Source organism: Arvicola amphibius, chromosome 3 (genome assembly GCF_903992535.2).
Source record: "Arvicola amphibius chromosome 3, mArvAmp1.2, whole genome shotgun sequence".
NCBI lineage: Eukaryota > Metazoa > Chordata > Mammalia > Rodentia > Cricetidae > Arvicola > Arvicola amphibius.
Window position 1 is genome coordinate 90,099,921 of NC_052049.1, and position 17,952 is coordinate 90,117,872.

The window sequence follows — 17,952 nt, forward strand, 5'->3', positions numbered from 1 at the left end:
CAAAATCGTAAGCAGGCCTTAGGTCAGGTCAGGATTCTCCACAGAACATGGACAAGTGCCCCTCACCCATCTCCTACAACCTCTGTGCAGAGAGCCTCTTCATTTGTCCCCTGACCTTCTTGAGACAAGACCACCCTTGTATGTGGTCCTAGTGGGCCTCTTCCTGGGTTTGGCTGTCCAGGAACATTGACTGTGGGTCTGGTGGACACTGCGGGGAACAATTGAGGGTGAGCACTGTGGTGGGTATGTATTGGGCTAGAGCTGGGCCCCTGTCCAGGGAGGCTATGGCTCTGTCTGTTGTTACTGACAGCCGTAAGTGGCATGAAGTTACCCAATCTCTATCTGTCCAAGCTTGTTTTCCTAGTGTGGACCGGGATGGAAGCTGGGAGATAGGGCTGGGCCCCCACAGCTGGTAATCCAGCAGGAAGTATTAAAGAACTCACTTGGGGATGGGACCTCTACTCATAGTCAGGTTTCTTTGCAAAATGCTAGCAATGTGTGCACTTACTGTGGGTTCCTAGGCTGACAGGTGAGTATATCAAGACCCAAGGACTTAGCTCCATTGCAGCCTTTTACCATATAGGCCTTCCACAGGGTACCAACTCTAGTGTACAAAACCAAATCCCAAGCCATGCATGAGGCCCTGAAAACAACTGACTATCCTGTCAGTGGTTCACACCGGTAATCTATGCCGAGCTTCTGTATCTTCAAATGGTACCTCGGACAGGCTTGTTATGAGAGGTGGAATTCATTGTGGTCATAAGAGACATAGCCAGGAATTTTCCTGGGGCTCCTACCTGAAACCTCACTCTGTTTAACCCTGTCCTTGGAGTTTGGAGTCACTGTCAGACTCTGGGGAGGAAAGGTCTGGCACTGCCCCTACCTGGGACCTGCATTTGTTTGTTGTGTGTGTGTGCCACCTGCTGCAGGGGCATGGCTACTTGTGACCAGTGTTCCAGGTGCCTCCCTATTGCAGGGTGAGGTGCTGAGCACCATTTCCTGTCATTGTTTTGAAAACGGAGTGCTTTTTGCTCGTTGTCCCTGATAGCACAGCCTTGTCTCAGATCTTCACCCATGCGTCCCCACTTCACATGTTGGAGTCTGTGTCTTGTGGTTCCTGCTGGACATGCTGGTCACTTGGCAACTCTGCTACCTCCTCTTTCTACCTCCTCTTGGCCTTGCAGATCCGCTGGAAGTACATGATTGTGGATGAAGGCCACCGCATGAAGAACCACCACTGCAAGCTGACACAGGTCCTCAACACGCACTATGTGGCCCCTCGGCGCCTGCTTCTTACGGGCACACCATTGCAGAACAAGCTACCCGAGCTCTGGGCACTGCTTAACTTCCTGCTGCCCACTATCTTCAAGAGCTGCAGCACCTTCGAACAGTGGTTCAATGCACCCTTTGCCATGACAGGAGAGAAGGTGAGCTTGCCTGGGGTAAAAAAATGGAACCTAGGCTCAGCCACCCTGAGACTGACTATATATGCCCTCTGGCCACATAACAACAGAGCCTCTGTAGTCACCAGGTCTCCAGTGGAACAGCAATCAAATGCCCCAGTGGAGACTGTGGAGCTTCCGTGAGAATCAGGTCTTGCTGTGAGGGTATTACAGAGCTCAGAAAATTTAGCTAAGACATCTGTGGCTTTTATTTTACATTGTTTACAAAGAACACTACAGCTAGTATTTTGTCCGGTTGCTATGAGGTGGAACTAAGTCTAAAGGTCATACTCTTCATGTGGGAGGGCAGGTCGTCTGTGTGAAGACACATCTTTATCTGAGCAGCTAGCCCACAGCACTAATGCTGGTGGACTTTAAAGCAAGCCATATGCATTATGAAAGGCTTAAACAACTAGCCTGTGAGCCTGGGCAAACCCAGAAGCTGACGGCAGCTGTTGTCTATTCCTCTTAAGGCCTTCTGAGGTTGTAGAAAGGCATCCTTTGCTCTCATCTGTAAATTCCCCGTCCTCCCTGGAGACATGCTGAGGCAGCAGGCCTTGTGAAAGGGAAATTGAAGTTCTCTCCAATCTAGATAGTGAAAGAGCCTCTTCTCAGAAGTGCCCTTTACAGAGCCAGGGCCCAAATCTATAGTTGGGCTTCTTTTCCTCAAAGTGGAAGCTCTAAAAGGGATGACCAGAGAGCAACAGAAAAGCTCAGTTGTCTCTCCTTCCTGGGAGCCAGGCTTAGTGGTAGACAGGTAGCTGGATCTCTGAATTCGAGGCCAGAATGATTCTCTACAGAGCAAGTCAGGACTACACAGATAAACCCTTTATCGAAAACCCAAAAATGAATACATTTTAAAAAATGAATAAATAAAATGGAGCCCTAACAAGATGGCTCAGCAACTAAAGGTACTTGCCACCATTCCTGATGACCCAAGCTTGAGTCCCAGGACCCACAAGGTAGAATCAGAGTCAACTGTGACCTCCATGGGGTCTGCATCCCCCCCACACACACATAAATAAGTAAATGAAAAACATTTTCTGTGTTAAACAATTATCAGCTGAAGAGTGGTGATTTGGGCTGGGCGGTGGTGACACACTCAGAAGTCAGAAACAGACGGATCTCTGAGTTCTAGGCCAGCCGGGTCTACAGAGCGAGTTTTAGAACAGGCTCCAAAGCTACAAAGAAATCCTGTCTCGAAAAAACAAAACAAAACAAAAAACTCACATACACACACACACAAAAAAGAATAGAAAAAAAAGAGTGGTGTCTTAGATAAACAGTATTTCTTGCTCAGCACTTTATCTCAGACTGAGAGGGGAAAGGGTGGCCCTGGTATCGGAGCAGCCTTAGACACTGGTCAGACATGCTTGGAGTGCCTTGGTCAGCTGGTGTTGTGGTTGTAAACACAAGCTGGTAACAGCTTAGGGGGACCCCCACAGCCAGCTGCTATGTATGTTCTTGGAGTTGGGGAATCATAAGGAGAGCACGGTACCTGGCTCTTAGCAGTACATAAATTACCGAAGGCCGCAGATTTTTCCCAGGAAGAGGGTGCTCCTCCTCATATAAAGTAGCACAAGTACCAGCTGCTGTTGTGATACAGCTGCCCCTTTCCATGCACTGCCACCCTCTTCTGGAGACAGTGTTGTGATTTACTATCTGGCACCCAGGTGGACCTGAATGAAGAGGAGACCATCCTCATTATCCGTCGCCTACACAAGGTGCTGCGGCCCTTCCTCCTGCGGCGGCTCAAGAAGGAAGTTGAAGCCCAGCTACCTGAGAAGGTAGGTGTTGGCAGACGTCACAGGGTGCCATTTGCAGGGCATTTCCAGGGTAGGGGCTTGGAGTGGTGACTGACACTGCAGCAAAGCCAGGGCGGTGTCAGAGCTGAGCCCTGTCTCACACATGCTTGCTGTCTGCGTGCCCAGGTTCCTGTCCACAGCAAGAGCCCGTGCCTTAGGCTGGATCTACTGAGCATCGCCAGTGGTATGGGCTCTCTGCCCCATGCAGCCATATTTGGCTTGCCTGTCTAGTTCACCTCACCCTTTATTTTCTAGCAAGCTATGGAGAGCCCTCCAGAATGTGAACAGCTTACCCATTTTGGCCTAGAATCTAGTCTGTCTTTTCTTCATTCCAAATCTCCCCAGTATTGGTGTTCCTCTCTCAACCCCATATCCTAATCAGAGTGCTGGTCACAAGGCTCCAGTTGATGATATGGGTGACTCAGTCTGAGATTGTATGGCCTCAGGGTACTCTTTGTTCCACAGGTGGAGTATGTCATCAAATGTGATATGTCAGCCCTACAACGTGTGCTCTACCGTCACATGCAGGCCAAAGGTGTGCTGTTGACTGACGGCTCTGAGAAGGACAAAAAGGTTTGTTCCAGGTCCTTGTTCCCCTGATTGTCTTTGGAGGGGAGGGTGGTTCGAGAGCACCATGGGATTCCGAGCATTGAGCATCCTGCCCAGAGGCCTCTCCTGGCTCTGGTCCCTCAGGCAGTCAGTCAGCCACAGCTTTTATACTGGTTGTCTTTTGAGGATGCTCGCTGGACCGCTTTCTGGAGTTCCCCTTGTTTGAGACGCTGTCTTTCTCATGACAATAGGAAACACGGGGCTAACTGATCTAGATTTAGAATATTACTAGGGAGCTCTACTACCTCAGCAGTCGTGATCTTCATGGCCTTCCTCTTGGTATTGCTGAGGGTGTCCTGACACTGGAAAGAGTGAGGGGGCAGGCCAGCCCTCTCTTGGTAGCACTCAGAGTGTCCTCTTCCACCTCTAAGCAAATCTGGGCTTGTCCCATAGAGAAGCACCAATCCCTCTGGTCTGTACCCTGCATCCCAACCATAGTTTCAGTGTGTCTCTATCATTTGTTCTCTCAGGCTGTTTTTTAACCCCTTTGTTACTTGTACTCCTTGCTTCCCTTCCTGACATAGAGGATAACTCCCTTCTCATTAACTGTACAGAGTGCCTGTGCTTGCCCTAAGCTGTTTGCCACATTTGCTTCCAATTATCCCATGTGCCAGATAGTCTCTTAGGACTTCTCAGGGACCCCACACAACACTGCTTTCTCCTTCTCAGTGTCCAGCTTTCTCTGGGCCCTTCTCCTTCCACCCTGCCCCAATCTCTTGCCTCCTTCATCTTACCAAAAGGCAGGACCCCATTTTGGACCATTTCATGTGTCCCTGCAGGGCAAAGGTGGCACCAAGACACTGATGAACACTATCATGCAGCTTCGCAAGATCTGCAACCACCCCTACATGTTCCAGCATATTGAGGTAAGGCTCCAGTCCAATGGCCCAGCTTATGGAGGTAGAGCTGGGCTGCTTGTTTCCCTAATGCCTGTGTGCATGTGTGTGCGTGTATGTAGAGGCCAGAGGTTGATGTCAAGTGTCTTCCTCTACTAATCTCTGCCTTAGTTTTTGAAATAGTATTTTTTATTGAACTTTGAGCTCACTGGTTGGCTAGACAGAATGGCTAATGAGCTTCACAGATCCATCTGCCTCTACCTCCACACCTCTGGGGTTACCCACATCAGCCACCACATCTGGCTTCTACCTAGATGCTAGGAATCCAAACTCAGGTCCTCTTTGTACAGCAGAGGCTTTGGGGACAAAGGCATATGTCTCCTTGGACCTTATGATGTTCTTAAGAATAGCTTAAGGAACTGGTTACAGTGGCACACTTCTTTAATCCCAGCACTCAGGAGGCATAGGCAAGTGGATCTGTGTGATTTCAAAGACAGTCTGGTCTACATAGGGAATTGGAAAACTACCAGGGCTATGTATAGAGATCCTATCTCAAAACAAAACAGAAAAAAAAGGCAGCCAGTCATGGTGGTGCACGCCTTTAATCCCAGCACTCAGGAGGCAAAGGTGAGTCTACCGAGTAAGTTCTAGGACAGCCAGGACTACACAGAGAAACTCTGTCTCTAAAGAAAAAAAAGAAGAAAGCTTAAGATTCCTACTAGCCACTCTTTGTACATCTGTCTCCATTGAGTTTTCCTTTTGTTGGAGTTTAGCATATATGTATGTATGTGTCTGTGCTGCTGTGGATGTAGCTAAGGGTCGTGACATGTAACCACATGTTCTAACATTGGGAGTGCCCTGTCCAACAGGTGCTTAACAAACCCCATCACGGGGCTGAAAATGAATGTCTCTAAAGCTCCACACTTGAGTCACCTCTTAAGTGGATTTGGAGACTTCTTCCCTGGGATGTGTTCCTACTCCTGAGGTTACACATATCTCTGCCAGGGTTTCCCATACCTGGTTATGAAAAGCTGCCATGGACATCAGTCAAGTCTGTGGCCACTATCCACAGTCATTATGAGTAGTTGTGCTTTTGAAGAATCTGGACTCTTGCTTCCGGAAAGCATACGTGTGTTTGTATTCTTGGTGTATAGTTTCAGGGTCACTCTAGACCTGTGATGCCCTGGAGTTCCATTTCAGGGTGGTCTGAGGTGTTCACATTGGTGACTGAGTATCATGTGGTCCTCCTGTCGTCCATCACAGGAAAAGCGTGAGGGTTGGCATTTGGTGCACTGAGGCCAACGACATCCATATCTGGACTCGGTGCCCCTGCAGGACACAAGTGACCACCAGTGTGAACTCTCAGTCCTCTGCAATAGCAGCTTAGACTGTGGGCTTTACTGGGCAGCCGAGTACTGCCTTGGCACTGATCCATCTCTTGTCCTGTTGCAGGAATCCTTTTCTGAACACTTGGGGTTCACCGGCGGCATCGTGCAAGGGTGAGAAGCTTCCCAGTTCTGGGGGTGGGCAGCAGCCTGCCAGGAGGGGTTTGTAGTCTTGTTCAGTGGCTTTGTTGCTGTGATTAATGTTTATCTGGTATCTGAGGCAGAATGTGCTATTAGACTGGCCCCCAGACAATGGCTCTGCTGTCCACAGTGTAACCTTAGGCACAGGCTCTACTTCTCTTTCTTTTGGACTGTTGGAATATGGTTTCAATGTGTGGTCTAGGCTCCTATGTAACTATGTAGCCCAGGATGGCTAATCATCTCCCTCCTGAAAGAGTTGAAGTCCTTCTGCCTCAGCCTTCCAGGTGCTGGGATCATTGGTATGTTATACCATGCTTGCTTCCAGACCACACTTCTCTAAGTCCATAGTGGTAGCCCTGGATGCCAGCTCTAGAATGTCACTGAGAGCCTTGTTGTGTACATTCTTGAAGTTGGGGCCACAGTCATTTGTCTTATAGTATATCTCAGACCCTGCTCTGTCCCAGTATCCCTGCCACTCTGCCTGTTTCTGTATGTCTAAAGCTACAGGAAATGAGAGAATCCTGGGATTCTTTAGTCTGGAGTTCAGTTCCTAGTGTGAACCCTTCTAACCAGATGGTGGCAGACCCAGCATTCTGGGAGCCACTCCAGCTCGTATCCACCTTCTCAGCATTGTTTCTTTCTGGAACCATTTCTTCTCTTTTTACTACCTTTACATAGGTTCTAGGGACAGAACTCAGGTCAGCAGGGTTACAGGACAAATGCTTTACCCATGAACCAACTCCCTGGCCCTCTGAACATCATGTCTAATCACACTTTATTCTCCTTGTGACCTGGTGAGATGACATGTATATGGTCTCTAGTGACGTGCCCTGACTGAGAGTGACCTGAGTTCAGCTGTAGCTGTGGGTGGGTCTGCCTGGGTAAACCACCCCCTTGTCCCTGAGTCTCCTAGGCAGCCTAGAATCCACATACACCATTGTTGAGCTCACACATGTGTGCCTGACCATTTGAATGTTTTTACTTCTTTCTTCCCTGCACTAGATTGGACCTGTACCGTGCCTCGGGGAAATTTGAACTTCTTGATAGAATTCTACCCAAACTCCGTGCAACCAACCATAAAGTGCTACTCTTCTGCCAAATGACCTCCCTCATGACCATCATGGAAGACTACTTTGCATACCGTGGCTTCAAATACCTCAGGCTTGATGGTGAGTGGAAGACCATCTACTTGAGAGATTCATTCCTGACCTGGTTACGTGGACTTGCAGTCCGGTGGATACTCTGAGTCCAACAACATCCTAGCAGCTTGGAACAATGAGGAGGACCTGATGGTGTTAGTTTAGACTCCTGTTCACTGCAATGCTGGTTCAGTGTTAGTGGGTTCTAGTGGTTCCATTTCAGCAGAAGTTACATGAACCTTTGTCACATGGGCCTGAACATAAGAGCACCACTATTCTGTCACAATATGTCTTTCCACCTTCCCTGGTCTCCAGGAGGTGCTTCAGGGAGGAAGATATCCATATTGTTAACAGAACAAGTGATCAGGGAAGCCCTGAAGTTACTTTCCCGCACTATCAGCCTGGGAAGATAGTCTTGGGAACTTCAGTAATAATAAGACTTGGCAACTTTTGGTTATCCTTGCAGAGACTTTATTGGGCTCAGGAGCTGGGTGCGTCTCACAGTAGACTGCCCCTCCCCCTCCCCTTGCACTCACTCCTCGTCCTCTGAACCTTTTTTGTTGCTGCCAACCTGAGCTTGGTTGTTTCATCTTTTTGTCTGACTCTGTGGAGCCTCATCTAAAGCATACTGACTAGAACTGCACACACACCTGTCCCTAGCCCCTCAAAATACCCCAGGGCCACCTTTGCCAAGCCAACATCCTGTTCTATGTGTTCATATATCTCAATGCTGGCCAAACGTTGCTGAGGTCCAAATGAGTGGGCCTCTTTAGCTGCCCCCTCCTGTCCTTGTGAAGCACCGGGTCCTTCTATATGTGGGTCTCTGTCCTCTCAAGGAGTGAGGACTTTTATCTGTTTGATCCCAGCTGTGTGTGCTGCATGTAGTGTGAAGGCCACAGGAAGCATAGCTGCTCACAGAGCAGGGAAAGGCCAGAATGCAGTGAAATGCCGCCACAGGGTAGGCTGCTTTATCCTATGAGTGGCAAGTACGAGCTGCAGGCCTTTTAGCCCCATGCTAGCTAGGAGCCTAAGGCTGCAGTGGGCACAGCTCTTGTGCATACATTTTTTTTTTTTTTCCTCTTAAGCCAGCCAAACTGACTGCAAGAAGGTCAAGGGTGAGTGCCAGTTCTGTAGCTAGTGGCTCATCCCAGCACTCCAGGCCATTAATGCTGAGGTACTGTGATCCTTGTCAGGGTATGGTATCAGCCTTGTCAGCCTCTTAATGTCTGTCCTCGTACAGAGAGAACGAACAAGAGTCAGGAGGCATTGCATCTGGAGCTGACCCCCAGGAGCCTGTCATCATCTTCCTCTTCCAGTGGCTGTGTCATACAGGACACGGCTGGTCTGTGGGGACATTCAATAATGATATCCTGTGCCTCCGAGTCCTTATCTGATTGATCCTTTCACCCTGTAGAGGACAGCTGTGGCTCTTGTTCCCTGCAACACCATTCCTGATGCCAGGGCACAAGCTCCTTTTCATATCCCACCCCTGGGCACCCTCCTGACCCTCTTCTCCTGTGCCTATCAGGAACCACAAAAGCAGAGGACCGGGGCATGCTGCTGAAAACCTTTAATGAGCCTGGCTCTGAGTACTTCATTTTCCTGCTCAGTACTCGTGCTGGGGGACTGGGCCTCAACCTGCAGTCAGCCGACACTGTGATCATCTTTGACAGTGACTGGAATCCCCACCAGGTAAAGGCACTGGCCGTGGAGAGGGGATACCTCCTTTCTTAGTGTCCGCTTTCCCCCTGATGCTCTCCCTAACCTGGGAGCCGTGAGAAGTATGTTCACTGGTCCATGGTGGTCAGGGAGTAAACCAAGCAGATTCCCCTCCTGCTTCTCAAAAAGTGAAAGTGATCTTGCACCCTGCCTGAGGAGGGCTCTCTTCCCAGTCTCCATGTTCTTATTCCTGGATGTATGTGGGCAGTAACTAGCACAGAGGTAGAGTTCTTCTCTAGCCCACATTAATCTCCAGGCCCCACACACAACATTACAATTACCATACAGTTCTTGGGTTCCAGAACTGAGAAAAAGGTGGAAAACAGCCTGGTCTACAGGACTGATGATTACTTGTCACTGGGGCACAGCCCTTCTAGACCCGTCCTGAACCCCACATGCAGTCCCATTCAGTAAAACCAGACCTGGGCAAGCTCTGTGCTCTGTTCATTACCTCTTCTTGCCCTGAGGCCCCCGTGCCAGAAGATGTCAGGGTGTGCTGTTCATACCTTTAACATTTTAAAGATGAGTAGCAAAATATTCCCTAACTCCTCATAAAGGTATACTATGTTGGCTTAGTTTGCAATGCACTTGCTCGTCTATATAAGGTGAACTGAAGTCCCCATTCCCATCATCATTCTGCATCTACCAGGCACACATAATAGTGATGTTTTTGATGTGTAGTGGTGTGTTCCTGTCCCATTTGCCAGCCGTTGCCTGTCACCGCTCCAGAGGAGACATGTAAAGCTTTTTGACTGTTGCCTCTGCTGCAAAGTGCCCAGCAGAATCCAACAGCTCCAAGACATTTATCCTTTAGTTCAACAGACGGGTGTCTATATTTTCTGTCTATTCAGTGACCATTAATTAGCCCCTAGGGAACCGTTTTTGTCCCTCTTGGGGCACTCCTCTAGTCCTGTGATTCTCAACAAGTCATGACCCTTTGGAAGGTGTCAAACGACCCTTTCACAGGGGTCAGCTAAGATTATCTGTAAACAGTTGTTTACAGTATAATTCATAACAGTAGCAAAAGTACTGTTATAAAGTAGGAATGAAAATAATTTTATGGTCGGGGTCACTACAACATGAAGAATCTGTATTAAAGATTAGGAAAGTTGAGAACCACCGCTCCAGTTAGATCAGCCCTGAAAATAAGTGATTGCCTTAGTTATAAGGCATTGCATTCACGTGCAGGCTGCTGTGTGTAGCTGACTCCCTCCCACTGATAGTTTCTGGCATGTCATTGCCACAGCCTGACAGACCTAGTAGAAATGATCCATGTGATGGTTAAATTGCCTAGGTGGTCACTCTGTCATTTCTGTGATGAGTGTCAGTATGGTTTCTACCCAGATGCTACTGATGGTCCAGTTTCTAAGAGATGGTCAGGTAATAACAGAAGTCAAGCAGAGACCACTTCAGGGCCAGCCAGGGGCACATCATCAAGGCCAGCCTTGCCAGCCATCATCCTGTTGTACCTGGGGGCCAACTGTCAAACAAGTCCCTTCTGTTCTGATGGTCATGGTCTCTAATTGAGAGAAATTTGTTGATAACCAGCTTGCCACACACAGCTTCTGGCCCAAAGAGAATTAATTGCAGGCAGTCTTACTCTGCTAGAAATGACAGAAATAATGCTGGCAGCCTTGACTGCCATGCTGTCAGGAGCTGACTACTCTAGGTCCTGTACTGTACTCCTCACACCCATCTGCGCTGTCTGTACTGAGGCTCAGAAATGTTTGCCCCAGACCCAGAATGCCCAGAAGTGCCGTTCTCATAGCTGTGACACAGCCATGCCTTGCAGCTTTCACAAGGGCTGCTCAAGAGTTACCCTATGAGTTACCCTAGGGTGACTTTTTCAAAAAAGAAGTGTCGGGCTGGAGAGGTGGCCCAGCAATTAAGAGCATATAATTGCAAGCACCTGAGTTTGGTTCCCAGCATCTGTGTCAGGTAGCACACAGTATTTCTAATTCTATGTTCTCTGACACCCTCCTCTGTGCCTAGTGGGTATTCATATGTTACATGTTCTCTCTCTCTCTCTCTCAAAATAGATGTTTGTTTGTTTTTAAAAGATAGTATTCATTGGGTCTCAGGAAAGACAGCTATTATGGGCTAAACAGGGCTCCTCCAGGCCTCTAGGGACAGATCACAAGTTCCATTCTTGTGTTCCTGGCTCATGAAGCTGCAAGCCAGTGCTAAACATGATATCTGGAATTCCTCATACTGACCCACCTCCTCTTCCAAGGACCTGCAAGCACAGGATCGTGCCCATCGAATTGGGCAGCAGAATGAGGTGCGTGTGCTCCGCCTGTGCACCGTTAATAGTGTGGAGGAGAAGATCCTGGCCGCTGCCAAATACAAACTGAATGTGGACCAGAAGGTTATCCAGGCAGGCATGTTTGACCAGAAGTCATCCAGCCATGAGCGGCGCGCCTTCCTGCAGGCCATCCTGGAGCATGAGGAGCAGGATGAGGTGAGCATGGTGCCATCCTGGCCCAGCGTGAGTGGTGGATGCATGAGGCTTTCGTTTTCAGTTTTGTACCTTTTTTGCACTCTTGGTTTTTTGTTTTTGGTTGTTTTTTGGTTTTTTGGTTTTTGGTTTTTGGTTTTTTTTTTTTTTTTTTTGCGTCCCTTTGGAGTAAAGGGAGTGTGGGCTGAGCAGAAAGAGGATGCGCACTTGCTTTCCCTTCGAAGTGGGTTTTTTTCTAAACTGCTGGTGACAGACGCCGCATTGACAGCCCTGGAGACTGAAGTCCTGTATTTATCCACAGAGCAGACACTGCAGCACGGGCAGCGGCAGTGCCAGCTTCGCCCACACTGCCCCTCCGCCAGCGGGCGTCAACCCCGACTTGGAGGAGCCACCTCTAAAGGTGAGAGGGGTAGTTCAGTCTCCACGCCCACTCAATTCTCGGCTTCTCGCTGAGACTGGCCAGCAAGGGCCTGACCCCACAGAGCGTGCGTGTGCGTGTGTGTATGTGTGTGCCTCTTGCTGACGCGTGGGAGCCTCCACCGCAGCCAGCCTGGGACCTCCAGATCATCAGCTCATCTCCTGTGGACGGACACCGCTGCTCACCTCTGAGCCTGGCCACCACCCAGCCCAACCCCACCACAGTCAAACTAAAGCTTTGCAATCTTGTAGGAGGAAGATGAGGTACCTGATGATGAGACCGTCAACCAGATGATTGCCCGGCATGAAGAAGAGTTTGACCTCTTCATGGTGAGCACCTGGGCTGGGACCTCACAGACTCAGTGATGATAGTACTATCCCTGTAGCTATTGGAGCTGCTGTTCCTACTTCTGTAGCTTTCTCATTCCTTCAGCTGACCTTCATGTTGTAAGCATAGTGAGGGACACTGTACTGCTATTTCTGTATATGACCTCAGACCCCGTGGGCTCTTAGCCCAAAGGCTCCCTTCTTTTATAGGGAAGTTGAGTGGACATTGCTGGCCTGAGGGACTGTCTAGGGCCTGGGCCACAGATTTCCCCATGCTGCTATGTGCTAGTATGAAGTTCAGGTGGGGCTCTTTCAGCCCCAGTTGGGCTGGTGTCTTCCTCCAAGGCCATTCTGTGGACATACCTGTGCCCCAAGGTCGAACATCTTAACAGTGTGCTATAGCAGCCAGGTCCAGTCAGTCCCCAAAATGAATCACTGTTGGATAACTCTTCAGCACCTAGTGTTCCTGCAGGCAGTGAGCTGGTTCCTGTGAGGCCCACACCAAGGGCTATTGATCACTGTGCTAACTTCTTTCTACCCTTCTGCCTACCACCCCACATAACAGCGCATGGACTTGGACCGCCGGCGTGAAGAGGCCCGCAACCCCAAGCGGAAGCCACGCCTGATGGAAGAGGATGAGCTACCATCCTGGATCATCAAGGATGATGCTGAGGTAGAACGGCTCACATGTGAGGAGGAAGAGGAGAAGATGTTTGGCCGTGGTTCCCGCCACCGCAAGGAGGTGGACTACAGCGACTCACTGACGGAGAAGCAGTGGCTCAAGGTACATGCCTGAGAGGGCTGTGCGACACAGACCATGCCAGGCAGGGCTGGGAGCAGAGGCCAGGCCTTCTTGGGTCATCCCAGCTGGCGCCTTCCCACATTGTTGGCTACATTGACCACTGCATGGCTTCTAAGGACCTTTCTAGTTCTTAGCTCTATAGCTACCACAAGGAACAGCCATGCTGTTGTCGCTGTGCAGCACCTGGTGTGCTATCAGCTCTCCTGTGCTTTCCAAGTATGGGTACTTGCCTCTTTATGTGGTTGACTGATGAGAGACCCTGATAAACAGTCAGCAAGTTTACCTGGAGGTGGCCATGAACTGGGCTCATAGTCCTACTATGGAGAAGGCTGAGGTTTCAAGTCCCTGCCTGCTTCTGAGCTGACCGCCCCTAGGCACGCAGAGGGCAGGGCAACATCCTTCTGGTACGGTGCAGCTGTCCATGCAGCAGTGGTTGCAGATAGTGAGTGAGGACATAGCTGAGTAGTCCCAAGTGTCTGCCATTAAGACTGGCATTTGATATTAGGAGCGTAAGCTAATAATTGTGATTCACTGTCTAGCCCTGGAGTCATGTTGTGAGCACAGCCCGGAAACAGCTCTTTAGGATTAGGCAGGTGGCAATTGAAGCATGATCCATGTGTCCCTGCTGTGTGGCCTGGGCCTGGGAACTCAGAAGACCCTCATCTAGAGAGCACAGCAGGAAAGCCAGTGTGGTGGCTCAGGTCTATAATCCTGAGGTTGAGACTAGAGGATTAAGGAGGACAACCCGGGCTGGATAGTGTGCGCCATTGTGGAGAATTCCTCATGGTGTCTTTCCATCAGTTGGTTGGTGTTTGCGTTGCTTCATTTGAGGAGCTGCTTTGGTTGATGCATGGTAACTGTATGTGGGCCTGTCTCTTTGTCTCTTGTGGTACCTTGGAATGGTATTGATAGAACAGATGGCAGCCACACTGTGCCAGTCCTTGGGCTTACCACATCTTCGCTAACATCTATTATCTCTTGCCTTGGTTGTATGTTTTGTGTGCTTCTTGCCCATTCCTGTATCTTCTGCATAAATTTATCTATTCATGTCCCTTACCACCCACCCCTACCCCTTTGAGAAAATTTTCTGTGTTGCCCATTCTGATTTCCAACCCATGGGCTCAAACAGTCCTTCTGCCTCAGCCTTATGAGTAGGTGGCCTTATAAACACACAGTAATGCCTACTCTTTCTCTTTTTAAAAGGTTTTTCATTTTGTTTTTTTAAGACAGGGTTTCTCTGTTTAGCGCTTATTATCTGGGAACTCACTGTAGACCCAAGCTAGCCTCAAACTCAGAGGCTTGTCTCTGCCTCCCAAGTACTGGGATTAAAGGTGTGTACCACCACCGCCTGGTCTCTTTTTTTAATATTATGTTTACATTTATTTATCTGAAATGTGTGTATATGCATATGTATATTGGGGTGCACCCAAGGCATGGCATGTGTGGAGGTCAAAGGACAACTTGAGAGGAGGCAATTCTAACCTTTTACTATGTGAATCCTGGGAACCAAACACAAGTACCTACTGAGTCATCTCGCCAGCCCCAATAGATCTTATAAATCTTTCTCCCCCCCAGCTCCCTCCAAAGACAAGGTTTCTCTGTGTAACAGTCCTTGCTATCCTGGAACTTGTTCTGTAGACCAGGCTGGCCTCAAACTCAAGAGATCCACCTGTCTCCACCGAGTCCTGGGATTAAAGGTGTACATCACCACCACCAGGCCATAAATCTCTTTTTATAGATACACATAACAGTAGATTCCTCTTCTCTGGTTCTTTTAAATCTCTTTGTGTGTGTTTGTTCATGCTCACGAGCCACCATATCTAGAAGAGGGTAACTGACTGCTGGAGATGGAGTTGGGACAGGAAGTGAATCAGCTGACATGGGTGCTAGAAATTGAACTAGGGATTTTTTGCAGAAGCAGTGTGGGTCTTAATCCAATCCCTGATCCCTCCTCCCCCAAACCCTCTTGATAACCTTGGCGTCACAAAAGGTTTTTCATTTTTAAGGTTATTTGTTACTGTGTATGCTTATGAGATTTGTGAGTTCAGGCACATACATACCGTGGCACTCATGGAAGTCAGAGGACTTCAGGAGTCTGTTCCACCATCTGACATGGGGCTTGGTAGGGAACTCTCATGAGCCACCTTTGTGGTGCTATTTATCTTTATTGTTAATGCTTTGATTATATATTTAAAACTTGCCAAATTCAAGGGCCCAAAGACTTATCCCTGTTTCTGTTTTGTTTTTATCCTTATACTTTGTGGGATAGAACCTGCTGTTCAAACCCCTAGCTAGCCTGGTAATTGTTATGGACTCCCAGGCTGGCTTCAAACTCATACTCATGGTGATCCTGCCTCAGTCTCCCAAGTGCTAGGGTTCTAGTTGTATAGCACCAGGCCTGACCTTTGCCTTTTGTTTTGAGAGGTTTGTAGTTTTACTTTTTAAAATAGAGCACTTCCGGGGCTTGAGAGTTAGCTCGGTGGTTAAGAGCACTTATTGGAAAGGATCTGGGTTCAATTCCCAGCACCCATGGAGGCTCACCACCTCACCTCCTCTTGCATCAGGCACACATGTAGTACACAGGCATAGATGCAGGGGAAATACTCACATACATAAAATAATAAAAATAAATCTTTTTTTTTTTTCAAAAAAAAAAAAATCATTAATTTGAATGTCTCTTGGCGTTTTGTTTCCCTAAAGACTTATTTACTTTTATGTATATATGTACATATGTTTTATGGATATATATATATATATATGGGTGTTTTGCCTGCATGTACGTCTCTGCCTATGAAGGCCAGAAGAAGGCATCAATCAGATCCCCTAAAACTGGAGTTATAGATGGTTGTGAACCATCATGTGAGTGTAGCTAATAGAACCCAAATTCTGTGGAAGAGCAAGTACTCTCTCAACCACCAAACCATCTCTCTAGTCCCTTCTGGTGTTTTCTCTTGGCTAAACTAACTGGACATTAAACTCAAGGACAGCCTGTCTCCACACACCCCACACATACCAGGACTGAAGATGCATTCCATCATTCCTAGCTTTTATGTGGGTACTGGACATCTAAACTCAGGTCCTTAGGTTGTAAAGCAGATACATTCCCACTGAGATATCTCCTAGTCCTCATATGTTTATTCCACACATTAAGGTCTATGAACCGGGTGTTGGTGGCTCATACCTTTAATCCTGGCACTTGGGAGGCAGAGGCAAAGAGGTCTTCGAGTTTGAGGCCAGCCTGATCTACAGAGTGAGTTCCAGAAGCTACCCAAAGAAACCTTGTCTCGAAAAAGAAACAATCAAACAAAAAAGTTCTGATCCATTTTGAGTTTTTATAAGTATGAGAAATAGGGCCTAGTTTGAATGCCTGGTACGCATATCCAGCTGTCTGGCAGGCAGCATTTGCTAAAGAGACTTATTTTGCCAGTGAGTACATCTTACATTATAATACATGTATAGTTATAAAGCTAAGTGTGGCGGCACATGCCCGTCACCCCAGCATTTGGGAGATAGAGGTAGGAGAATCAGAAGTTCAAAGCCACACTGGATTCCTGAAGACCGTGTCTCAAACAGATCCATTCACACTCGTGAAATCTCTAACCCCAGCCCTTTCCTGTGCTGCCAGTAAACATGCGATTCTTGTCACTCTTCAGCCACTCTGTCCAGATCTTAGAGCTTATTTGACCACCGCCCAGGACTGACCCTGTGCTCTCCGAGACTGCTCTGACTAAGCACCATAATTGTGCCATTCAACACAGATTTGAAACACTCTCTGTGTTGGAGAACCCGGGAAACTGAAGGCAAATTGCCGGCAGGGTTATTTTCCCTCAGGCCCTGGGCAATATCCTTGGCTCTTCCAGCTTCTGGGGCTCCAGCAGCTCTTGACTTGTAGCCACCTTTCTCTAGTTCCTGCACCTGTCTCACCAGGATGGAGGGCATGGAAGAATGTCTTAGTGATTAAGAGCATGGGCTGTTCTTGCAAAGGACCCAAGTTCAATTTCTGGCACTTACATCAGGTGGCCCACAACCCCCGTATCTCCAGCTCCAGGAGAGCTGATGCGTGCGTGCATGTGTGCTTGCGTGCGTGCAGTGAAGAGTGATGAACAGAGGGCAGGTGCTGCCTCTCGGTCAGGCCGTCAGGCTTGAGGCCCAGGGTTCCACCACCGCGACTCCCTGCCTAAACAGATCATTAACAGATTATAAGGACCTTGTCGATCGAGTTGTGAAGTTCTGTGTTGACACATGAATTCGGGAAACAGTCTTAATCCATTGCTCATTTCTGGGTGCAGCAGAGCTCACAAGTGTGTCTCACCAGCTGCTACATGCCCTAATGCTGCTTTCTTGGCTCAGAGGCTCCTTGGTTCAGCTCAATTATCACTCTTCTTGTGAGGTTTGGCCATACCAGACTGAGCTGTATGACTGTCTGAGAGCCAGGGTTCATCTGACTTCAGCATGCAGCCCTGTGCCTGGACACCACAGTCCACATGTAAAACAGTGACTTTTGGATCCAGGCTTCTCTCCTGATCCCAAGCTCCCCTAGAATATTCTGAAAGTTAACAATTGTTCTTTGGCATGCCCTTCACCTTGGGTCTCATCCCCAGCACAGCAATAAGGTGAGGCTGGAGAGGTGGCTCAGTGTTACAGGCACTTACGATGACTGTTTAAGAGGGCCCAAGTACAGTTCCCAGCATTCACATCACAACTACCATTAACTCCTGCTCCAGGGATTCTGATTCTCTGTTCTGGGCTATGGGATCTCTCTCAAACAAAGAAAAAAGTCAATCTTTTTTTAAAAGAAAAAGAAAGGACACACATTAAAGTGCCTAAGGATTTGTCTGAATTATATTAGTGCAGTTAGTACACTGAAAGATT

The 17,952-nt window shown here is 48.4% G+C and overlaps 1 protein-coding gene across 6 annotated transcripts in view; it reads left to right on the top strand.

The window, feature by feature from the left end:
- The window catches only part of Smarca4 (SWI/SNF related, matrix associated, actin dependent regulator of chromatin, subfamily a, member 4), a 97,657-nt gene that overhangs the window by 61,266 nt on the left and 18,439 nt on the right, over positions 1-17,952 (top strand). For 5 of the 6 annotated variants that reach the window (XM_038321358.1, XM_038321360.2, XM_042054639.1 and 2 more), the window contains exons 19-28: positions 1,185-1,427; positions 3,116-3,229; positions 3,713-3,820; positions 4,636-4,722; positions 6,145-6,191; positions 7,221-7,387; positions 8,886-9,049; positions 11,310-11,537; positions 12,204-12,281; positions 12,844-13,062. In XM_038321358.1, the coding sequence (XP_038177286.1) occupies positions 1,185-1,427; positions 3,116-3,229; positions 3,713-3,820; positions 4,636-4,722; positions 6,145-6,191; positions 7,221-7,387; positions 8,886-9,049; positions 11,310-11,537; positions 12,204-12,281; positions 12,844-13,062 (1,455 nt within the window). Of the gene's footprint in view, positions 1-1,184; positions 1,428-3,115; positions 3,230-3,712; positions 3,821-4,635; positions 4,723-6,144; positions 6,192-7,220; positions 7,388-8,885; positions 9,050-11,309; positions 11,538-11,835; positions 11,935-12,203; positions 12,282-12,843; positions 13,063-17,952 lie in introns of all 6 variants that reach the window. The other variant, XM_038321364.1, reaches the window with a different exon arrangement.